Genomic DNA, 26,144 nt, shown 5'->3' with positions numbered 1-26,144 from the left:
AATCATAAAAACTGTCTGGGATAACAGAATCTGGGTCCTTGTTTCATGGTTCCTTCTTGGCCTGCTTATAAGCTGTAAAGTCATCTTTCTCCTGATCTTCTCTTTTCCTTTCCCTGGGCAACTCAGGATACCTGCTTGCTACCCTTTCCTAGTATTTCAACCAATCCTCTGAGTCTCCCAAATTATCTGATAGCATACATTTGCAGAGATTTCTTTAGTTTGCATTGCAGACCTTTTATTCTGTAATCCTTGTTAGAGTGATAGCTTAGGCCAGGGATTGTCTAATATTATTTTGTCTTCTGGATGAAATCTAGCCCACTACCAACCAATTTTTGTGAATAAAGTTTTATTAGAACACAGTCACACTATTTTGTCTCTGGCTACTTTCATGCTACAAGAGCAGAATGTAGTAGTTGGAAGAGACACTGTTAGAGATATATTAGACATACAAAACCTAACATATTTACTATCTGGCCTTTATAGAAAAAGTTTACTGATTCCTGGGCTAGACTTGAAGACATTAATTTAGTTTGCATCGTAGATTTTTAAATTTTGTAATCCATATTTAATTGATGGTAGATGTCATATAAAACCTGATCTCTTTCTCTCTGGTCAACTCCACTCACTCTACTCATTCCAATGTGGTTCAGCCTCCTAATATTCATGCAGCTATTTCATGTTTCTCTGCCTTAGCCAAGGTTGTGATCTGGAAAACTCTTATTCAACCTTCAAGACCAGTATAAAAAATATGATCCTAACTCCAAAGTCCTTATTGACTTGTTCAGGCAAACAGATCAGTCCTTTCTGGTGCCATCACTATAAGGCTGAATCAGATAATTTGAGCCCCCAGAAAGTGGAGGCACCAAGAAACAGGAATGAGAAGACACTTAAAAACTGATATCTGGGGCCACCTGGGTGGTTCAGTCGGCTAAGCATCTGATTCTCGATCACAGCTTAGGTCTTGATCCCAGGGTCATGAGTTCAAGCCTCTAATTGGGCTCCATAAAAAACAAAACAAAAAAACAAAACAAAACAAAAAAAAGCCTGACATTTTTAAGATAGCATCAAAGCAGTCACCATTACAAAAATCAGTACTTTGGTGCAATTCCTTCTAGCAACTTCATAGTTTAGTAACTTTTTTTTCTATTTAACTACATGATGGTTGGGGGGTAAGTATCATAATCATTGCTTTTAATATGCAATTACATGGGTGGTTATGAGTCTATTAACTGCCTTCCCTCCTGGGACTATACATTCTTTAAGACAGTGACCTTATCTTTTGTCCTTAAAAAAAGTACATGGACTCATAGAAATATACTCTTGAAACACTGGTTAAATGAAATCAAACTGAATATGTTCCCTAGGTCTCTTATGATATTATTTCCTGATATAGAGATATATCCCTGGAGGAAATGTTCTTCATAATATCAGTATGGTTGAATTATTAATTTTAACAAGTGTTTTCAATGGTTAGATAACTACTGAGTGCTTTAGTTCAGTATGTGAGATACTGGGGACATAGGACTTATTATTTCTCCCCTACCTCCCACAAGTACATCTCTAGAAATGGAAGCTAACATAATTTCCTGCCCCAGTAGTTAACACTGGGGCCAGACAAATTTTCCTGTTAACCTTATATTAACCAATACTGAGACTAGGCATAGAACACTTAGCTGCTTGTGGGAAATACTCTTCTAGAAGATGAGACCCAATGAAAACAAGGCAAGACCCAAGTAAAAGACCTTCACTCTGTTGTGCGCCTCAACAGACAGTCATTATGTCATAAACTCCACCTATCCCAACCAGTTTCCCACCATCCAAAACTCAGTCCAGACCCTAAAACCCTATGAACAGCCTTTCTCTAAACCTCCCATTTTGAGAAATTACTGAGGCTCTGTCAAGGTGGGTCTCTTCGTGGAGAGATATAATAAATAGCTTTGCTTCCTCAGTGGGTTTTTCTGATGGGGAATTGACAGTCAACTCGACCTCTCTTTAGGCTGCTGCTTCTTCCTACACTTCTTTCAGATAATTCGGTTTTCAAAAGTATCAAAGTATAAAATGTATTTGTAAGGCTGGGCCTGATTTTATTTTGTACACAGAAACAAGTCAGCACACAGAGGGATGTGGCTAAAGTTTGCAGAGTCAACTCTCTGATGTTCTTATGGATTTCATATTTAGGGTCACAAATAAAACTTGGTTTGGTTAATTATAATAATCTTCGATTTTAGTTTCCTTTCTAAGCTGAAGAGTGAATATAAGCAAGAAAAAAACCCTAATTTACTCATTCTTTCAACAGATATTTATTTAATGCCTTCTATGGGCCAGGCAGGCTCTGTTCTTGATGTTGTATTATAGTTGAGGGGAATGGAAAATAAATAAACTAACCTATAGGAACTATATAGGGAATAAGAAGTGCTATTTAAACAACAGTCACTTAGCAAATAGTATATAGCTAAGCATTTTATGATGTTAGTAGCTTGGCTACTCAAGAGAAATGTCAACCCAGATGGCAGAAGTAGATTTTGTATAGGGAGCTTCAGTACAAAGAACATTCAAAGCAGTTTTGAGACTGAAAGCGAGCATTGTCGTCTCTTTGAAAAACAAGCAAACAAAAAAAACTGTGGCATTTGTACATCAACTATTTTACTGAACACTTCACTAATAAGAAACGGAGTATATGAGGGATTCTAACTCCTGTCAATAAAGGCCAATAGTAGGGAAAAAAAACAAAAAACAAACCCCAGCATTTTCTTCACTGGGAGAGACTTGTACAGGGCGTCCATTTGTCAGGAAGTAAGACAGAATGGCCCTTTGTGGAGGAAATACTTCCAGGTTAATTAATTAGACACTTAATTGGGAAAATTACCATATTGCATCTAGAAAAAAAATTAAAGAGATGTGTACATTTTTTCATTTGTTTGTTTTGTTTCAAACTTCTGAGGTAAGCCTTTGATTTCCATATTTCAATGACTGGTGGAAGGGCATGGGTAAACCATAAACAGTAATCAGCCAGGCTATTAGTACAAATTCCCACAGAAACGGCCTCTGGGTTAATGAATACACACAGGATACCTTGGCAGACTTTCAAAAATACCTAATACTGGCCTAAATTAACCTCTTGAGTAAATTAGTCTACCACATGCAGGGATGGGAGACTACAGGCTCCTGTCTGTGCAGAGAGCGGAGAGGATTTGTAGGAACTGGGAATAATGACCACTTTAAATATGTGAACTGCAAGTACATTTGCTTCAAATCCTCTGCAACCAGGGTTGCTGGTAATCAAAAACAAAACAAAACTAAACAAAAACCTTCTTTAGAAGTTCTGAGCATACCTGAAAAATTCTTCTCAGTATGATTTTCTTCACCGTGAGCTCACTGACCCCAGCCAAACTGAGACCAGGGATGTTTACAATACCATCAAGCCTCAGTACACAAACACACAGTGAGTCAGTGCTCAAAAGGGAAGGACTGAGGTAAAACCAGAGGGGACATCCTGGAAAACCTTTCTAAGGGTCTAAAACCACCTGTGGTACTCCTGGGCAGACATCTTGTTCCCTGAACACTCCAAAGCTGGAGGAAGTGGCAGTGGTCAGAAATCAAATTTCAATTATGTCAATACATGCATTTTTTCCCCTTCTGGATTCTCTCTCTTCTTAACCCTTGTATCTGTCAAAACCAAAAATAGTATTGTATAGAGATATGAGCTTTGGAAGGGAGTAGAAGTAGAAGCATACATCTGGGCTGGCCTCTAAGTTTACCTACTAATTTACTAATACTTTTGTTACTTACTGTAACAAACCACAATGCAAACCAATCAGGAAAATAAAGCAATTAAGCTGCCAAACCATCACTACCAAAAAAAATTATTTAAGTGTAGACATGCAATGTTTTTGGTTACATTATTGCTGGAAAAAAAAAAACCAGAAATATCTTTCTCTTATAATTTTATTCTTATTTATTTGTATTTCATAATTCCTCTCCAAGTATGATTTAAAAGCAATTTACAGAAAGAGAGAGAGACACACAGACAGACAAAGAGAAGGGATTCCTTTTAATGAGAAGTTGTCAGGTAAATGGATTATAATACATTCCACTTCCACCTAAAATACGTTAACACAGAGCTAAAGGATCAACTAAGATTCTGTGTCTTACCCAATAAAACTCTCTTGTAAATCATCCTTCTAGGTTTGCCTTTTAAATGTCAGCTGAAATAGGAGGGGTGGAAAATTTCAGCACATACATATTGTAGGAAGATTAAGGCAAATTTTGACACGTTCCTTTCTGAGAAAGAAGATTTTAACCTTAGTGGTCAGAAGATGTGGCTCCAACTGGAGTGTAGCCAAAAAATTTCTTGAACCTTACCTGGTTCTGCTTTAATGTGGACACGAGTTTCTGCAACGTGATATTTTCTTCTTCCAGCTCAGTGTAGTCCTGAAGGAGGCGGGCCTCTCGGAATTTGTATTCTCGGATTTCATCCTTCATCCGTATTCTCTGTAGCTCCACCATCTCATTGTTCTGAAACAACAGAATAAACAGTCAATATAAAACTTTCTTATTCTAGAGTTAATAATGTGCAGATCTCTTGGTTGTTAAAGGTAATAAAACACCTCATAGAATGGAAGTCAGGACCACCTTCTTTTGAATGGCAATGTAGTGACATCTGTCAAAACTTTTTAAAGCACACAAATGAGACCCAGCAATTCTACATCTAAAAATCACTCTAAAGTATATTTTCATAGAGGTAAATAAAAGAGAAAAATAAATCCTGTATATTTACACAAAGAATTGGAAACAGTCTAAATGTTTGCTATCAGGGAAACAATGAAATAATCATACATCCATTGAAATGAACATTATAAAATTATGTAAAAGAATGAGAAAAAATGAGGAGCTTTATGTATTAAAAGAGAAATATAGCTACAGCATATTATGAAATATTAAAGAAAACTATAGATTAGTATGCAGATAGTGCCAACTTTCCATACTCTGGGGGGTGTGGGGGAGTGTCCAACCACAAGTTCCCCAACAAACCACATGGTCTGACCTGCCTTTGTTCAGCCCTTGGTCACTCGCTTCAGCCTCAGTAGCTTTCCTTGTGCTCCCCGACCTCGCTGGACTTGCCAGCTCACTCCTGCCTTGAGGCTTTGCACTTTGTATTTCCCCTCCCAGAACTTCCTGCCTCCAGATCTGGGGTTCTTAACATCATTTGCATGATGGTTCTCTTTGGCAACATGCTGAAGGTGATGAGGATCTTGTCAGGATAGTATTTTAAAGGGAAGTGAAAGGGTTCAGAGCATGTCACCCCAAAATATGCCCCTTTGACATACTGATTATTTTGAGCTTCAGGCCCCTGGGAAATAGGAGATGCAGGAAGGGCTCTCTGCCCTCCTCCTTTCTACCTAAAAGCAGGACACAAAATTGCTCCTAAAAAAGGTGCTCTCCCTGTGCCAGAAGAGAAGAACGATCTTAGCAGCAGACACTGGGAGTTGGCACCAAAATGCACTTGTACAAACAAACATATAAAATAACCCTGATCGGGGCGCCTGGGTGGCTCAGTGGGTTAAGCCGCTGCCTTCGGCTCAGGTCATGATCTCAGGGTCCTGGGATCGAGTCCCGCATCGGGCTCTCTGCTCAGCAGGGAGCCTGCTTCCCTCTCTCTCTCCCTGCCTGCCTCTCCGTCTCCTTGTGATTTCTCTCTGTCAAATAAATAAATAAAATCTTAAAAAAAAAAAAAAAATAACCCTGATCTTCCATTAGTTTCTCCATACATTTCCTAGTCCCTGTCCTACAACTTACATTACAGCCCCTAGCCTAATTTATCATATTTTGTCACATCCCCACAATTCATCATTCTTTGTGTAAAAAAGGCATAAAAGTTTTGGGGCCTAACGGTTTCTTTGGGTCTTTATTTTCCTGGTAAAGACTCCTGTGTACACATAAAACAATTAAATACATTTGTATGCTTTCTTCTTGTTTATCTGTCTTAGCTCAGTTTAATTCTTTGGCCCAGCCAAATTTTCCTTACTTGTAGCATAAAAGACAGGATTATAAAGGAAAGGATACCGATTTTATTAGAATTAAGTCAATACAATATTTAAGAAATTATGATATGGTAATCAGGTAGTTTATCATAGTAATGGTCCTAAATTAATTATACTTCCCTGTGGAGCCTCCTCTCAAACTGACTCTGAGCGGGCCTCTGACTTGCTCTGACCCACAGAAGGCAGTAGAAGTGAGGAGGACTTTTGAGCCTCGGCCTCAGGAGGCCTGGCGACCCTTGCTCTCTTGGAACACTGCCACGGAATGATGAACCCAGGCCAGCCTGCTGAAGCCACATGGCCCAGCCCAGAGTCAGCACCAGCAGCTGATGGGAGTGAAGTTTGATGGGCTGTTTGGCTCAGTGGAATGCCCGGTGATAGCAGCCATGGGAGTGACCCCAGGCAAGTCCATAAGAACTGCCCAGCTGAGTACGACCCAAACGACTGGTCCACAGAATCATGGGGTATTGTACGAAGGCTCTGTGTGTTCGCTGATTATATAGGAGTACATAACCAATACTGTAATTATGTGTGCTACTTGATTTATACAATGTATTGATCAGATTAATGGCTGATCTAAGAAATACCATAATTTCAAAGCAATGAAGGTATTTCAAAAAACCTGCAAGAACTGAGATGTGGTATGAAAATACTGATCACAAAGTCACAGGCAATGCTAATACTGCTGAGGTATTCAAATAGGATACATTCCAATGGAAGAAAATGTTAAATTTCAGTCAGTCTAGCAAAACCAGAAATGGAATGATTTTTCCCAACCAAGCATCCCGCCCTGTTTCCTGAATTCTATCCACAGACTCCTAGGACCCAGGTCAAAAAACTCTTCTGCTTCTACTTAGATCTCAACTCGAAAGTCATCTCAACTCTCAACTCAACTCAACTCAAAAGTCATCTCCTTAGAGTGGCCTTCCCTGAACAGCTAAGATGAGACAGCTCCCTGGCCTTCATCCTACATGATTTACTTTATATATCAGCGTTTAGCATATAGTAGATACTCAAAAAATCACTGTTGAAAGAACAGCACTAACCATTACTTGAAACCACTTACTTACCTTTTTTGCTAATTTATTAAATTTCCTGTTTGATTTGAACATAATGAACATTTTTTGTATTGTTAATCAATGTGTCCCTAATTCCTGGCAAATTACAGCAATACAAATGGTTAACACAAAATTTAAAGAAGAATATTATTGCTGGGATGATGGCTTTTGTCTTGTATTGTTTTAGAGTGGAGAACAAAGGGAGAATAACACACTTTGAAATAAAACATACCTAGATCTATGAAATAACTAGACCTGTTATAATTCTTCACTACATAGTCCAGCAACTTGGAGGCAGAAATGTTACTTTATTCCCTAGTCCTTAGATAATACTTTGAGCATATGTGTCCAATAAATGAAAAGAATGAAAAATAGAGTCTGGTATAAAGCCAAATTACAACCTTTCATTAAATTCTTTTATTTTGCAGAAACATGAAACCTTAATATAATATTTTTTTATTTCTTGAGAAACTTACCATTAACTAAGTGATATATATTTATTTAGTTTTCTGTATTTACCTGCATAAAGATATGAAGAAACCAGACAAACTGGATGCCAGCATTGATACAAAATTATAAAGAAAATGTTAAGATACAAGAGATTCTATAAAATGTGAATGCATACATTGTAAAAAATGTAATGACCAGAAGCCTAGCTTGCACACACTGAGAATTAACCATAAAATCCTATATAGTGAGACAGTAAATGTCAAACAGATTTAAGGCCACAGCAAAGCTAATGAGGATCACTAACAAATAAGTCATAAAAGAGCTAAGGAAAACTCCTGGTGCTAATTAAGGAAAAGCAAGAGCATAGCTGAGAGACCGGCTAAGTTGAAAGACTAGCTAACAACAAAACAGACATAGGACCAAAGGAAGAAAACCCATCTTACGAATTTTGCTAGAAGTCCCTGTTTTTTGAACTGCCGAAGATTCTATTCTATGGCAATGTTCTTTGCTTCCATAAAAAATTTTAAAGATTGCTCCTGTTGTTTTTTGTGCCACTCATCATCATAAATTTATCTATGACAATTTCTTCTTCCTGGGATAAGATGGTGCTGAGCTCTACTAGAAACCCCCATGAAGAATAATGGGAGTGAGACAAATAAAGCAGGTGAGAAAAGGGAGAAATAGGTGCAACCAGGGAATGCTTTAGCCTTTCACCTCCAGAGCCCTGGGCTCCAGCTCCTCCTCAGGAAGGTCAGATGAACCTGAGACCTTTGGGGCAGGCTATCCTCATTGTTTGCACCAGCAGCGTTCTTAGTTTTAACTGCTATTTAAAGGATTTCTTTATGTGGAAATAATAAATTCTATTATTGGAAAGAAAGAAATATAAACATCTGTTACCACACAAAAGTAATGTATAAAAAAGGATGCCTCCCAGCTCTACAGCTTAGTCCTTTATAAATTAATTATATTTATGGTCACATGAGGTCTTAATAATAGCTGTGCAAGATGGGCGACAGACCCTCTAGTTTACTTATCTGTAAAATGAGGACCCTAATACTTAACATTTTGTGGTAATTGTGAGGATTTGATGATGTCACGTGGGGACAGGAGCAGAGATGCCGGACACACAGATAACTTACCATAACACAACAGAACAAGTGCTGTTAGAGGTTCGTACCACAAAGCTGAGCGATCAGTTACTCCTGGATGAGTCAGCAAAAGCTTTACAAAGGAAGTTACATTTGAGCAGAACCTTGAAGGACAAGGGGAGTTAACATAATCGATAAGAGGACAGACTTTCCAGTCAGAAGTAAACTTCTGAAACAAAAGCAGAGCCATATTTATATTGAGGGCAGTGTTAAAATACCCAGTCGTCAAATTGGGCATTTCCTTGGGGGATCAGCAAAGGGCACTAACAGAGAAACAGTAAGAGAAATTCAAAAAATCTAGAAAATAGCCTATTTTCAGCTTATGTCTAAGTTACACATTATTCCATACAATAAAATTAAATTAATTACAGACTCATGTTGTTAATCTATGGGGTAGGAAAAGAAACAAGATGCTTTTAGTGCTTAGAATCTTTAAAGTTCTTAACTGGGGGTTCCTGGGTGGTTGAGGGCATGATCCCCGGGTCCTGGGATAGAGCCCCACATTAGGCTCCCTGCTCAGCGGGAAACCTGCTTCTTCCTCTCCCACTCCCCCTGCTTGTGTTCCCTCTCTCGCTGTGTGTCTCTCTCTGTCAAATAAATAAATGAAATCTTTAAAGTTCTTAACTGTGCTGTGGTTTAGAAAATAGTGCCGTTTGGTGTTGTTGGAACAAAGCAACTTGAGACGATTTTGCAGGAAATTCAATGTTAAAATAATTTGGAGAACCATCAAAGTCTTTCACACAAAGCATCCATGTGATCAGATCTATGTTTTGGCAAGTGACCCTGCTGAGAGCAGGGAGGGTGGGCTGTAAGAAGAAAGCGCCCCAGAAAATTGGCTGAGCAGCCGTTCCAAGAGCCCATAGTGAGGGAGACAGGGAATGCTGAAGGACACTGCAGTTAGAATGACTGACTTAAGAAACGAAGAAAAAAAAGAGTAAGGATAAAAGTGCCTAAACCAAGCTGTAAGAAGAAAAGACATCTACAACAAAGTGAATGCAAGGGTTAGTGATGTGGCTTATAAACAATTGTAAGTAGCATTAATTTGGATAGTCAACATGGGAACTTCTGATCTGTGAGTGGAGTCAAGGAAGACAGCTGCACTGGTCCAAGGGGAGGACGCTGGAGAGGGGAGTGGATGGGGTATTTCTTACTTCTCTCCCAGAGAATTGCCGCTGCCAGGCAATTTGCTTATTTTATTTTTCTTTCTTCACTTGGCCAAAAATGAACACTTCTCTTGTTGGTGAGAGGAGTGAACCATTGTTCTATTTGCCTCTCCCCAGCCAAGAATTCTCTGACCTGGGGCCAAGAATGCCTGGCTTAGGGTAGTTTAGGGGTGTGGGACAGAGAGGGAAAGGAGTGACACTTTAACCCAAGGGAGCCTGCTGATATTGCTGCTTGCACTGCCCAAACTCTCCATGCCCTAAGATAAGCACACACTTCTATGAGGACGCCACGAGCGCAAGGCTCTGAGTTTCTCTTTTGCAAGGAAAGGAGAAGGATGAGGCTTATGGAGGACAGATCCATGGGACAGGTCCTGACCCCTCAGTTCCTCAGCCTTAGCTCAGGTGATCTGCTCTTCTATCCCACATCAACCACTCACCCGGGGAGGTTGTCACCGATAATCATACTGCCTAGTCTTCCAAATCATCTCCAGTTCTCCTAACCCAGCCACTCTACCACCTTTGACCACCAACTGGCTCATTATCTATGACCTTGGGTCTTCACTTCCCTCTTCATCCAGCTTCAATCCCACTGTTGTCACACACTGTCTTACAAACATTTAACTCCTGTGTATCCCTCTCTCTTGATCATAAAGCCCAAGTCCGCCTTGCATGCCCAAAGCTAAACAGGCTCACAGCTAAACTCCAACACTTACTAACCTTGGTGAAGTTTATTTACTTCTCCCTGTTTCCTTCTTTTCCTGTAGGGGGAACCGCTTCTGGAGGATTGCCTTGTAGATTTGAATGGTGTCTGGTAGGAGGAATCAATTAAAAAACCAAAAAAGTCCTGACTCTCTCAAATTCAAACAGGCTTTAAAATAGTGGCCATACTCTGTGTCCACAATGTAGTTAAGTTTCCTGCTTCTCTCTTTTCCTTTTATCAGTTTCTCCTTCCCTCCTAAGAATCTTGCCTCACACTTCCTTGGTGGTGGTAGTATGGGGAGAAGGAAGGGAAGAAAGAAGGTGTAGCTCCTATTCCCATTCTCATTTTTATTAATTTCTTCCAATCTACTCTACACAGTTTAAAGATAATAAATCCTGCCTTAAAACAAGCAAACCTTGACCTTTCTATCTGTATTTCTTTTTCTATACCCATGAGCATTCTCAGATCATGTTTGTCTTCAGTCCATTCTGATGAACACTGAACCTGCTCTTGTCAAAGTCATCAACGATTTGCATGTTGCCACTGAATTCAGCACCTGTGTTTTCCTTTAACTCCATGTCTTCAACAGCATTTACCACTCGCTCCTTTTTGAAACACGTTCTCCTGTCGGCTTTCCGTACATCTGAACTAATCTCACCGGTTGCTTTGTTGCAGTCCCTTCTGACTTGCTCCCCTTCCTTCTCTGCTCAACCTCTAAATGTGGACTATTCTAAACGGATACTGAGGCCCTCCCTTTTTGGCTACTCACTCCCCAAAGGAAACCTTGTCCAAGTCTTCGGCTTTCAATATATTGCCAATATGTTAAAGACTGTCAAATCCTGACCAGGGTGAACAGAACCCCATTTGCCTTGACCCCTGCCTGCCTTAAAGAGCTCATCATCTCTCTCCTCCTCACCAAGGAAGGACTCCCTTCCTTGGCCTTTGGTTTCTTAACCACCTCAAGCGGGGTCCTGCTTTAGAGTTTTGCATTTTCAATTCCCTTCTCCTTGTTCACATTGCTATCGCTTCACTAGGATTTCAACCTAAATGCCATCTCTGTAAGAAGCGTTCCCTGATCATTTGATCTGAAGTTGCCACTCAGTCATGTTCACATTACCCTGTGTTAATGGTTTGAAAAGTGTTTATCACTACCTGTTTGCTTATTGGCTATTTCCCCCCCCACTAGATGTAAGAGCCATGAGAACAGGGGCTTTGTGAGGAACTGTTCACCACAGTGCTCCAGGATCTGGGTGGGCATATCAGTCATGGTATTTGTATCCTAGAGCTCAAGTTATCACTTCCAACCTGGATAGGATTAGTGGTAGGAAATGGGGGAAATCTTTTTTAGGGATGAACATATTTTATACTTGTAAGTTCATAGGTTGAAAAAAAAAAAAAAGAACACACCCAAAACATACCTATAAAGCAAGTCCCATGTAAAATTCTCTAGAGTTGAAAAGGCCTTATTGGTAATACCCATTCCATGTATATTTATACTTTATTCCATTTCTAGAAATTTTCACTAAGAAAAGATTTCATAAACTCAATTACTGTAGGTAATTACTGATATGACTTGTGACGCTATCTCTTATAAGAATGGGTACCAATTAATGAGGGACAGAACAACACAACTACTGATAGACACAGAAAGATCTTAATCCAAAATCACAGTAAGACAAATACTATTGTTCTTTCAGGTGGTAATGTGGACTTCACAAGTCTATAGGAGAGCTATCAGTGAAGAAAACATAATATCCAGAGCACCAAAGAATCAGCATCTTCAAATGCATTCCAGACTTAATAAATAGGAAAAACAATTACGGCAAATTTGAAATGTAGCTTACAACAAACATGCTGAGGAAGAAAAGGGAAATATAAGGAGATTTGTCATGACTGGGAAAGAGGAGAGTATTATAATTTCAAGACAGCATTTCCCACAGTGAATTCTAAAGTAGGCTAGCTCTATATAGGGTTACTAGGAGTCATTCAAACTTTTTTCTTTTCCTTTCTTTTCTTTTCCTTTCCTCTTTCTTCCTCCGCCCCTCCTTCTTTCACTTCTTGGCTTCTCAGAGACCTTCATTTGCTAGTGTTCTTTGAGACTTTGCAAGAGCAAGACATGGTATGCAGGCTTTGCTAAATTTATTTGACCACAAGACTTCTGCCTTTTAAAGAAACATTTTGAACAACCCACAGACCAAATCATTGAAAAATGTTACTTTGAGACAGTAGAAAATGATAGTATCTGCACAGCTGAATGAGATAAACCACTGAGTTCCTTATCCCTTGTGATTGTCAAGGGCTGAATGGACCATCAGATTTAAATAATGGCATAAAGTTAGAAGTAGAGAAGTAGATGGATATTAAAAAAGGCTAAGACAAGATGATCAGGTCCTGACTGGCCATGAATGAGTGAGTATACAAGAGTGACAAAGCCTGCAATACTGGAGTGTCACGGACAAAGAAAAGGTAGAGGAACAGATCCGAGGGATGCCTAGAATACAGGAGAGGAGATCGTCTACTCTTCTGGAGGGGCTTCCTGGACAGGTGGGTGCAAGCTCCTCTCTCTGAAGCCGAGGGAGGAGGCTGGTGCCCTTTCTCTCCTCCACTCTTCAGCATAAACTAACTTCAATAAGAACATAGAGCCAACAGTGGCAGCCTAAAGCACTTACACCAAACCCCCTGCCCCACTCCCACCGTGCTCTACAGGTGCTGCTTTTCTTGGGCAAATGTGCCTGAGAACAAATGCAATGGGCCCCTCCCACAGAAGATCAGCATAAACCACCTCCACATACCACTTCTATTGACCACACAGGGCTACAAAGCTTCAGCTCTAGTGGAAATAGCATCAAGTCTCTTTTAACAAGTAGACCAGAGCACACCTAGTTAAAAACTTACCATTAGAAGTCAAAAGAAAGCCAGAGTAGCAATACTTATATCAGACAAACCAGATTTTACACCAAAGACTGTAACAAGATTTGAAAAAGGACACTATATCATAATAAAGGAGACTATCCAAGAACATCTAACAATTGAAGTATTTATGCCCCAAACAAGAGCAATGATATATAAAACAATACCAAGCATAAAGGAAATAATCAATAGTAATGCAATAATAGTAGGGACCTTTAACACCCCACTTACATAAATGGACAGATCATCTAAGCAGAAAATCAACAAGGAAACCATGGCTTTGAATAACACACTGCACCAGATGGATTTAACAGATATACACAGAACATTTCATCCTAAAGCAGCAGAATACATATTCTTTTTTTTTTTTAAAGATTTTTATTTATTCATTTGACACAGAGAGAGATCACAAGTAGGCAGAGAGGCAGGCAGAGAGGGAGGGGGAAGCAGACTCCCTACTGAGCAGAGAGCCCAACGAGGGGCTCAATCCTAGGACCCGGAGATCACAACCCAAGCCAAAGGCTGAGGCTTAACCCACTGAGCCACCCAGGTGCCCCTAGAATACATACTCCTTTCAAAAGCACATGAGACATCCTCCAGAAAAGATCACAGTCTAGGTCACAGGTCAGGCTCAACAAGTACAGAGATTGATCATACCATGTGTAGTTTCACATGCATAGTTCACAATGCTATGAAACTTGAAGTTAACCACAAGAAAAAAATTGGAAAGACCACAAATACATGGAGGTTAAATAACATGCTACTAAGAACAAATGGGTTACCAGAAAATAAAAGAATAAGTAAAAAATATATGGAAACAAATTATAATGAAAACACAATGGTCCAAAACCTTTAGGATGCAAGTGCACCTGGATGGCTCAGTCGGTTAAGTGTCTGACTCCTGATTTTGGCTCATGTCATGATCTTAAGGTCGTGAGATCAAGCCCCATATCTGGCTCTGTGCTGAGTGTGGAGCCTGTCGAGGTTTCTCTCTTTCCATCTCCCTCAGTCCCTTTGTTCTTTCTTGCTCTTTCTTTCTCTCTCAAATAAGTAAATCTTTGAAAAAAAATTAGGGGGATGCAGCAACAATGGCCATAGGAGTGAAGTATACAGCAATACAGGCCTACCTCAAGAAGCAAAAGAAATCTCAAATAAACAACCTAACCTTATATGTAAGGAGCTAGAAAAAGAACAACAATGAAGCCGGAAGCCAGCAGAAGAAGGGAAATAATAAAGATTAGAGCAGAAATAAATGATACAGAAACTTAAAAAACAGAACAGATCAATGAAACCAGGAACTGGTTCTTTGAAAAAACTAACAAAATTAATAAGCCTCTGGCCAGATTTTCCAAAAAGAAGAGAGAAAGGACCTAAATAAATAAAGTCACAAATGAGAGAGGAGAAATAACAACTAACACCACAGAAATACAAACAATTACAAGAAAATAGTATGAAAAATTATATGCCAATGAATTGGACAATCTGGAAGAAATGGATAAATTCCTGGAAACATTTAAACTACCAAAACTAAAACAGAAAGAAATAGAAAACTCCACCAGACTAGCAAAGATAGTAAATCAGGAATCCAAAATCTCCCAGGGGAATTCTACCAAACATTTAAAGAAGAGTTAATACCTATTTTTCTCAAACTTTTCCAAAAAATAGAAATGGAAAAAAAGCTCTCAAACTCTCTGTCTCAAACAGACAAAGGGCCCACTAAGAAGATAATTACAAGCCAATACCCCCAATGAACATGGATGCAAAATTCTCAACAACAAGAAACTGGCAAATTGAATCCAACAGTATATTAAAAGAATCATTCACCATGATCAAGTGTGATTTACTCCTGGGCTGCAAGGATGGTTCAATAACAAATCAATCAACATGATACACCACATGGGGGCACCTAGGTAGCTCAGTTGGTGAAGCATCTGCCTTTGTCTTGGGTCATGATCTCAGGGTCCTGGGATAGAGCCCTGTATCAGGCTCTCCATTCAGTGGGGAGTCTGCTTCTCCCTCATCCTCCTCTCTGTTCTTTCTCTCTCTCAAATAAATAATAAAATTAAATTTAAAAAAAGAATGCCCCTTAAAATGAAAAACAAAAATAAAACATGATATGCCACATAATAAGGGAAAGGATAAGAACCATGTGATCTCTTCAATAGATGCAGAAAAAGCATTTGACAAAGTACAGCATCCACTCTTGATAAAAACCCTGAACAAAGTAAGGATAGAGGGAACATACCTCAACATCATAAAGGCCATATGCAAAAAAATAACCCCACAGCTAATATCATCCTCAATGGGGAACAACTGAGAGCTTTTCTCTATGGTCAGGAACAAGACAGGGATGTCCACTCTCACCGTGATTATTTAACATAGTACTGGAAGTCCTAGCCTCATCAATCAGACAACAAAAAGAGATGAAAGGCATCCAACCAGCAAAGAAGAAATCAAATTTTCACTATTTGTAGATGACATGATATTGTATGTAGAAACCTCAAAAGACTCCACCAAAAAATTGCTAGAACTGATACACAATGTAAAGTCACAGGATACAAAATCAATGTATAGAAATTTGTTGCATTTGTACATACCAATAATGAAGAAGCAGAAAGAGAAATAAAAGAATTAGTCCCATTTACAATTGCACCAAAAAAACATAAGAAACCTAGGAATAAACCTAACCAAAGAGGCAAAAGATTTGTACTCTGAAAACTATAGAACACTTATGAAAGAAATTGAAGATGACACAAGGAAATGGAAAAACAGTCCATACTCATGGATTGGAAGAACAAACACTGTTAAAATGTTTATACTACCCAAAGCAATCTATACATTTAATGCAATCCCTGTAAAAATACCACCAGCATTGTTCACAGAGTTAGAATAAACAATCATAAAATTTGAATGGAACCACAAAAGACCCTGAATAGCCAAAGAAATCCTGAAAAAGAAAAGCAAAGATGGAGGCATCAAAATTCCAGATTTCAAGTTATATTACAAAGCTATAGTCATCGAGACAGTATGATACTGGTGCAAAAAACCACATAAATCAATAATACAGAATAGAAAACCCAGAAATGGACCCACAACTGTATCTTTGATATATATCAACTAATCTTCGACAAAGTAAGAAAGAATATCCAATGGAAAAAGAGAGTCTCTTCAACAAACGGTGTTGAGAAAATTGTATAGCAACACGCGGAAAAATGAAACTAGACCACTTGCTTACACCATACACACACAAAAATTCAAAATGGATGAAAGACCTGAATGTGAGACAGGAAACCATCAAAATCCTAGAGGAGAACACAAGCAGCAACCTATCTGATCTCAGCTGTAGCAACTTTTTACTCGATACATTGCTGGAGACCAGGGAAACAAAAGCAAAAATGAACTACTGTGAATTCATCAAGATTAAAAAAAACTTCTGCACAGTGAAGGAAACAATCAACAAAACTAAAAGGCAACCTTCAGAATGGGAGAAGATATTTGCAAATGACATACCTGATAGAAGATTAGTATCCAAAAAATATAAAGAACTTATCAAACTTAACACCCAAAAAACAAATAATCCAGTGAAAAAATGGACAGAAGACATGAATAGACAGTTTTCCAAGAAGATATACAGATGCTAAGAGACACATGAAAAGATGCTCAGCATCACTCATCATCAGGGAAATACAAATTAGAACTACAATCAGAGACCACTTCACACCCGTCAGAATGGCTAAAATGAACAACCCAGGAAACGACCGATGATGGAGAGGATGCGGAGAAAGGGCAACACCCTTACATGTTGGTGGGAATGCAAGCTGGTACAGCCACTCTGGAAAACAGTATGGAGGTTCCACAAAAAGTTAAAACTAGAACTAACTATGACCCAGCAATTGTACTGCTAGACATTTACCTTAAGGACACAAAAACACTGATTTGAAGGGATACATGCATCCTGACATTTATAGTAGCATTATCAATAGTAGCCAAATTATAGAAAGATCACAAATGTCCATTGACTGTTAAATGGATAAAGATGTGGTGTATATATACAATAGAATATTATTCATCTATGAAAAAGAATGAAATCTTGACATTTGCAAAGACATGGATAGAGTGTATTATGCGAAGCGAAATAAGTCAGAGAAAGACAAATGCCATGTAATTTCATTCATATGTGGAATCAAAAAAAAAAAAAACAAAAACACCCCAAACAGATTAACATAGGGGAAAACAAAGACAAAGGCAAACCATAAAACAAACTCTTAACTATAGCTAACAAACTGAAGGTTGCTAGAGGGAAGGTGGGCAGGGGATGTATTTATTGGGTGATGGGCATTAGGAGGGCACTTGTGATGAGCACTGGGTGTTGTATGTAAGTGATGATTCACTAAAGTCTACTCCTGAAACCAACATTACATTATGTTAGCTTACTGGAATGTAAATAAAAACTTCAAACTTAAAAGAGAAGAATAGTAAGCTATACCAAAACCAAGATTCTGTCATTCTCACTTTGAGGTGTATATAAATCTTGCTCTGGAGAAAGTGGTACCATGAAGAGTTATTGATGCTAGACTGAATTTGAAGCAACAAAGTCATCTTTCCCATTGGATATCTGCTTCCATTAGAAAGAAGCCAATGACCAACCCATTTCACAAGCAGTTCACATTTAAATGCCTCATTTCAAATATTTATCATAAGCAAAATCTTGACAGCAAAATGTCTTTTGTTGTAAACATTTGAAATAAATGGGACAAAAGAAGTAATATATGACTGATTTTCTTATATCCTGCTTATAGTTTTTCCTCATTTTGTTTGTATAGAAAGTACATTAAAAGAATTCAGACATTATTCTATTTTTTAAAGATTTTATTTACTTATTTGAGATAGAGAGCAAGAGCAGGAGACAGAGGGAGAAGCAGGTTCCCGCTCAGCAAGGAGCCCGATTTGGGGCTCAATCTTAGGATCATGACCTGAACTGAAGACAGACACTTAAATGACAGAGCCACCCAGGTGCCCCACAGATATTGTTCTAAATTTATATAGAAAAACGTTTACATTCTATCTTAATTGAGTGGAACATGCGTTTTACAGGAAAGCTTTTTGTGTAGATTTTTTTGGTATCACCTTTTTTTTTTTTTTAAAGATTTTATTTATTTGAGAGAGAGAAAGCATGAGCAGGAGGGGCAGAGGGAGAGACAATCTGAAGCAGACCCAGCGCTGAGCATGGAGCCCTACGTGGGACTCGATCTCATGACTCTGAGATCAGACCTGAGCTGAAACCAAGAGCTGGCTGCTTAACCAGCTACGCCGCCTAGGCACCCTGCTATCAACTTTATTAAGCTACAATTCACATACCTGTAATCTACCCATTTAAAATGTACAATTCAGTGGTTCTTAATACAGTCACAGAGTTGAGACCATCACCACAATCAATTTTAGATCATCTTTTTTACTTCAGAAATAAATCCCATACCTTTTAGCTACAACCCCTCCCACCACACCCCATCTTTTCCAGCCCTCGGCAACTACGAATCTACTTTCTACTTGCCTCTATTGGACAATTCATATAAATGCAATCATATAATCTGTGGTCTTTCAAGACTGAGTGGAAGATTTTAAATAGTTGGCTACTGCTCATAGAGTATCTTTGTTTTTTCAAAGTCTACAGACAGCTTTGCTACAGCACAAAACATATTTCACTCTGCATCAGCGAAGTACTCCATTGTGCTGGTATTTATCCGGCATACGTCAGGTCTAGTAATTGTGATATTACATTTCACAAGAAAGCGTGGCCATTTAAACTTCTGCCAATGGCTCCAAGTTATTTTTTATCAATAAAATGTGGCTTTGTGACCCTGAATATACTGATCTGTTTTCGAATAAGCTTTTTACACAGATAAATATTGGAATCTTTCATCTTTCTACAACCAACTTTGAAATCAGGAAACCATGATCGTTTCCCAAAGTAGTCTATTTACCTCTTGTTTACTTGTTTGATTTTTCTTCTAATTTCTCTTTCTTAAATTTAAAGATACAAAACACCGTAATGAATGATGGTATGCGAGTTTTCTGCTAGTAACGCCTTATAACTATAAATACACATGCTGCCTTGATTATACAATTACTGTGATAATTTATTAAATGGAAAAGGGAAATTTAGGTAAGACAACAGATTTGAATCTACATTGTACAATGAACATAAAGGCTGGATTCACAAATATTCCAGAAATAGTTCAATCTTAAGCAATTACCCTTTCACCTCGGCTTCTCATACTTTCCTGAGCTCTTACTGTAAAGAATGATCTAATTAACCAAAGAGATGAATAGCATCAACAGGATCCAAGTCATTGATTATGATAAGTAATTTTAGTCCCCACTACCAACGGAACATACTATATATCGATTGTTTTTTTGAAAAGAGATATTGTGAAAGGGAACGAAGTGAACAAAAAAGGAGATAATGGTGTGCATTAAAGTGATTTTTAAATCAATTTTATTTATCTTTTAAATATTTATTTATTTATTTTAGAGAGAGAGAAAGAGTACATGTGAGCAAGGAGGGAGAGGAGTGGCGGAGGGAGAGAGAGAATCCTAGCAGGTTTCCCCACTGAGCCTGGAGTTCCATGCAGGTCTAGATCCCACGACCCTGAGATCATGACCTGAGCAGAAATCAAGAATCAGACACTTAACCGACTGAGCTCCCCAGGTGCCTCTGAGAGAGCGGCGTATATTTTACACAGAGGTGGGTGGTAGAGTAAAAACGGGCTTAATCTACATGAGCACGCTGAGACATAACATGCTCTTCTATAAACTTGTGTCTTGGCTTCCCTGGAAGCAGGTATCCTGTGTGTATTTTAGTGGTTCATAACCCAAACACAAATCACATCCACTGAGATTAAGAAAAGGCCCTGAAGCTATGTCTGGAAGGCTCAGATCTCTCTGTCTGCCTATGTTTTTCTTCCCCTGATGTACCACACCCTTTAGTTTATCAAAGTCAAGAGGGAGCAGAATAAACCACCCCAGAATGTGCCACTTTGACATGTGGATTATTTGGAGCTGAAGAAAACCAGGAATCCAGCAGACTCTGGAAGACTTTTTTTTTTTTTAAGGTTTTTTTTGTTTGTTTTGTTTTTTTAAACCTCCCTCTGAAATGCCTTAAAGAATTTAGATAGGGGGGCGCCTAGGTGGCTCAGTGGGTTAAGCCTCTGCGTTCGGCTCAGGTCATGATCCCAGGGTCCTGGGATCGAGCCCCGCATCAGGCTCTCTGCTCCTCGGGGAGTCTGCTTCCTCCCCTCTCCCTCTGCCTGCCTCGGACTTGTCTGTCAAATAAATAAATAAACAAATCTCTGTCTGTCAAAAAAATAAATAAAATGTTTGAAAAAAAAAAAAAAGAATTTAGATAGGGGGCCTATCCCTATTACCAGAGAGAACTTTTATATCAGAAAGCTACCTGCAAGGCAAATATTTGTTTACCAAACACTGGGTTTTCCCATCTTCCTGTTTATTATCTTCCACCCTCTAAAGTCTCGGGCCCCTACCCCCTCTCCTATCAGGATAGGATGTAAGCTTCAATTATCTGATTGCTGGGGAGTCTCCTATTTTTTACATGCAAAATTTGTCTCCTATCAATCAGTGTTTTGTCAATGTAGTTATTAGACCAGCCAAAGAAACTAAAAGGGAAGACGGGAAAGGTTTCTACCCCTATAAAGCCTTACATGAATATACCCTTTGGAACCATGTGAGTCCTTTCAATTATCTGATCCTTGTAAATTGCTGCAACTTTAGTAAAAGCAAGCAGAAACAGAGACCAAGACTAGCAAAGTCGAGGGCAATAAGGATGAATTCCAACAACCAGCCAGGAAGACAATACGCAGAGGCTAAGAAGGCACAGCCTTCCTCCCTTGCATCCTGCTTATGGATGGGACAGAGCCGTTCAGTCACTGGAAGGCAGACAACACAAGTTAGCCCTGAAGTGAAACAGAGGCGTCCAGAATATGAACCGTAGCAGAAAATTTCTGCTTTCCTAAGAAAATATTCTGAGGCATTTTTCTTCCCATTCTCTCTAACAGTAAGAAATGTTTGGAGTAGAATATTTTCCCCACAAATTATATCTTTGCAGATACACTTCAGAGTGAAATACTAGCAGAAATTCAATTATATTTGAAATATTTGAAAGATATACATACATATGCATGTATATATAAATACACTCAGCAACATTTTAGCAGGTGAAGGTAAATAGATTCTAAATCTTGTGGGTTTTCTCTTTCTCTTATATGAAAATAACTGCTTTTTTTGTTACCACTTATTTTACAATTGCTCAAAGTGAATTTTCAATCATTTACACTGTCATTGAAGTGGGAAACTTTTTAATGTTTTAATAAAAGTTGTTTTAACCAGATACATATAACTTATCAGACATCGGAAGGCAATTTCTCAGGCATAAAAAAGACAGTAAGAGAAAATACGATTCAACCATATATTACTAACATGTAATATTAGTATTTGGTAATTAAATAGGGTATAAATTGTGAAGTAAAAAGAACTTGTAGTGTATATTTGACTACAATAATGAGTAAACTGAGGCCCACAGAGAGTAAGGAAATTGAGGTAGGTCACAGAGGTAGGAAATGATAGCTCTAAGTTTGGGCAAAGGTCCCCCTGGTCTCTAGGTCTGAGCTCCTTTCATTAAGACACGCTGACTTGGTCTCCTGGATTCATTAAGGCAGAAACCCCTGACCTCCTCCTCACAAAAAAATCTTAAAGGAAAAGAATAAAATATGCAAGGTGGAAATGAGTTTTCCACAAATCAAAATGAATCCCTTATTTTGTGGGCCTTCAAACTTGGAAGCCAGGGACATTCTGCAAACAGAGAAATAAGGGGTCATACCCTCAAGCCCTAAGTAGGTCCTTACTTGGCTCAAAGAAAGGACATGAATTCAGGCAGAACATGGAATGTTTGAGGGATGAGAACATGCTTTACCTCCTTGGAGACTCAGAGGTCCACACAGGGGCTCAAAGATGGCTCCCTTCCCCCAGGCCTGGGAAAACATTTTGGGTAGCATGAGGGAGCATCTTCTTTTGGCACCTGCTCAGAGGCGCATAGGGCTTGTGAGCTGCCCTCTTGAAGAAAGAGCATGATGGCTTCCGGCTGGTGAGCAACTGGTATCTATGTTGTTCTTGAAGACCCCGCTGAACATACTTCACACATAGGGTCACTCTCACTTGGCAGAGAAGAGAAGCTTTTATACTAAACAAAGTCTAATAAGAAGGCCTTTCATAGATAGACAAAAGCCAGTGATGTCTTTTCCCTGTCCTGAATTTCAATTAGCATCTTAGGCCACAAACTTGAAAATGACTGAGAAATATTTGCATTTAGTCTGTGGGCCAAGACCCAGGCAATATTATAAAATATATATATAAATTTTAAGAATCACCATTAACCAAACAAGCTCTCAGTGTGCTTGGGGGTGTGTGGATATTTCATAGGAGTATTCTGCTGAAGTTTCATTTTTTTTTTTTTATCTTGTCATATTTTTACCTAAAAAGTCCTAATAATTACTTTTTGCTTTACTTATTTAACACTGTAGTGATCTAAATAGTGAGATAAAATGGGTTCCTATCTACTATTTAGTTAACCAAGATATGTGTGAGATATGGGGTGCTTGGGTGACAAAGTCAGTTAAGCGTCGTCCATCTCTTGATTTAGGCTCAGCTCATGATTCCAGGGTCGTGAGATGGAGCCCAGTGTCAGGCTCCACACTGGGTGGGGATTCTGCTTAAGATTCTCTCTCCCTCTCCCTCTGTACCACCCACTCTTCTCTACAAAAAAAAATAATAATAAAATAAAAGAGGTATGTCAGAGATAGCTTTCACTGTTTGTGGTACCTCACTCATTCAATTTCATCGCCATCAAACTCCATTTCATCTCCATGATTTTAGTAAAGCTCCCATTCTCCAGAAGCACTTAAACTGAAAGACTTTTAAAATGCGAATTTTTTAGTAAGCCAGAACAGTTCTTTGTAAAGAATCCGTTATAAGACAGATATAGTATCAATTACATTCAAAATGTAAAGATAAACTATTATTTTAGTACTATGAATATGCTAAAATGTTCTAATTCATCATTTTAATCTCTTTCATTAATAAATCAAAAATATAAATCTAAATTATGACATTTTTATCCAATTTAATCATAAACTAATATATGTTAGGGCCTAACACATGACTGGCTTAAAACAAGTCAATTTTAAGCAAACATAAAGTTAAGTAGCATTTTAAAAAGTCAAAGCCAAGAATTTCAGCATATAGTTGACCCTTCCACAACATGAGGGTCAGGACCGCCAACATCCCATCGTGCGGATTTCAACTCCCCAAAAAACTCAAAAACTTAACTACTAATAGCCTACTCTTGGCTAGAAGCCTTACCAAGAACATGAACACTCAATTAGCAGATATTTTGTATGTTATATATATTGTATACTGTATTCTTACAATAGAGTGAACTAGAGAAAAGAAAATGTTATTTAAAAAAGTCATAGGGAAGGGGCACCTGGGTGGCTCAGTCCGTTAAGTGTCTGACTTCATCTCTGGTCATGATCTCAGGGTCCTGGGATCTGTCCCTGCTCAGCAGGGAGTCTGCCTTTTTCTCTGCCTTTCCCCCCTCACCCGTCCCCTGCTGTCTCTCTCTCAAATAAATAATATCTTTTATTTTTTATTTATTTTATTTTATTTATTTTTTTAAAGATTGTATTTATTTATTTGACACAGAGTCAGAGAACACAAGCATGGGGAGCCCTAGAGGGAGGGGGAGAAGTGGGCTCTCCGCCAAGCAGGGAGTCTGATTCAGGGCTTGATCCCAGGGCCCTGGGATCATGACCTGAGCCTAAGGCAGATGTCCAACCATCTGAGCCACTCATGTGCCCTTATTTTTTAAATTTTTGTTCTTAAGTAGATCTCTCTTTTTTTTTTTTTTAATTGAGAGAGAGAGAGAGCACAAGTACGGGGAGAAGCAGACTCCCTGCTGAGAAGAGATTCCCAACAAGGGATTTCATCCCAGGCCCTGAGCTGAAGGCAGTCACTTAACTGAGCCACCCAGATGCTCTACAAATAAAAACTTAAGAAAGAAAGAAACAAACAACATCATAGGGAAGAGAAAGCACATTTGCAGTACTGCAAATATTGATACTATAAATTTATATAGTTATTGAAAATAATCCACATATAAGTGGATTTTTTAAAACACAGTTTTAGGGGCGCCTGGGTGGCTCAGTGGGTTAAGCCGCTGCCTTCAGCTCGGGGACCCGGGATCGAGTCCCGCATCGGGCTCTCTGCTCAGCGGGGAGCCTGCTTCCTCCTCTCTCTCTCTCTGCCTCTCTGTCTACTTGTGATCTCTGTCTGTCAAATAAATAAATAAAATCTTAAACAAAACAAAACAAAACAAAAAAACACAGTTTTAACCCATGTTATTTATGGGTCAGCTCTATTCCTAATGAGCTACTGACCAGTGTCTCAGCCATCCAATCTGTGGTGACTCAGAAGGCAAAGTTGAAAGTATTATAAATCCAAAAAATTTTGTCTGTAAAAGTGGGGAGGAGCAAAATACATCACCTCAAAAATGCCACTTTGGCATGTGGATTATTTCTTGGGCTAAAGGCAATCATGGCCCAACAGACTTAAGAAGAGCTGCTCACCTTCCTCTTAACTGCCTAGGAAAATGGGCAGATGGAAGGCCTGTATCAGGAGATAGCTAATACCAAAGATAAATTTTTATCAGAAAGACCTGCATGGCAAAGCAAACACCAGTTTACCAAATATTTGCTCTACCCATCTTCCTGTGAATTGTCTTCCTCCCCTTTGAAGCCCCAGACCACTACCCTTTCTCCTTAGCTCAGGATGGCATGTAAGCCTTCACTGTCTCTGGGTCTTGTGTCTTTGAGGCTCCTGTATGTAACAAATTTGTTTGTCTCCTGTTAACCTATTTTATGTCAATTTAATTATTAGAGCAGCCAAAAAACCTGGAAGAGAGGAAGGGAAAATTTCTGGCCCCTACAAAATTGTTAGAAACATTAAAATGATGCATTAAACATTTATCTAATTTTGCTGGAGTATTTTCTCTGTAATTTTTTTCCTTTTGGATAAAATCAAATCAGAAGCTGTAAATATAAATTAGTAAAAAATGCTTTTTTGCATATAGAAATATTCTATTAAATCACTCATAGTTCCTATATAACAGTTAAGTCTGTAAAGGAAAAAGCTTTATATTTTCAGTCTAAGAAAATAATTTACATTAAAAAAAACTCCTACTATCAAAGTCTGAAAGGACAGCATTCATATTTATACTCCTTTAAAAAAGCAACATTCAAGTCCAAAATATTATATATTCATGTAATTATTTCTCATATTATGTTTTAAATAAATCTGCCCTTCTAATATGATGTGTGTGTGTGTATATATATATATATATACTACCACTTAAATCTGATGATATATTAAATCTGATGATATAAGGAATAAATAATGACCACTTGATGTTGTAGGCATATTATTGATAACAGAGGTTCTCAAAGTGTAGTCCTATAACCAACAGCATCAATAGCACATAAGAAATGTTAAAAATGCAAATTCTCAAGCCCCAACCCAAATCTACTGAATCAGAAACTCCAGCAATCAAT

At 38.5% G+C, this 26,144-nt stretch overlaps 1 protein-coding gene across 6 annotated transcripts in view; it reads right to left on the bottom strand.

Annotated features, from left to right (window-relative positions):
* The window catches only part of BICD1 (BICD cargo adaptor 1), a 223,460-nt gene that overhangs the window by 59,433 nt on the left and 137,883 nt on the right, over window positions 1-26,144 (bottom strand). For all 6 annotated transcript variants that reach the window (XM_044228413.1, XM_044228415.1, XM_044228417.1 and 3 more), the window contains exon 3: window positions 4,363-4,515. In XM_044228413.1, the coding sequence (XP_044084348.1) occupies window positions 4,363-4,515 (153 nt within the window). The remainder of the gene's footprint in view (window positions 1-4,362; window positions 4,516-26,144) is intronic.

The sequence above is a fragment of the Neovison vison genome, chromosome 12 (assembly GCF_020171115.1).
Source record: "Neovison vison isolate M4711 chromosome 12, ASM_NN_V1, whole genome shotgun sequence".
NCBI lineage: Eukaryota > Metazoa > Chordata > Mammalia > Carnivora > Mustelidae > Neogale > Neogale vison.
This window is presented reverse-complemented; position numbering and strand designations above follow the sequence as displayed.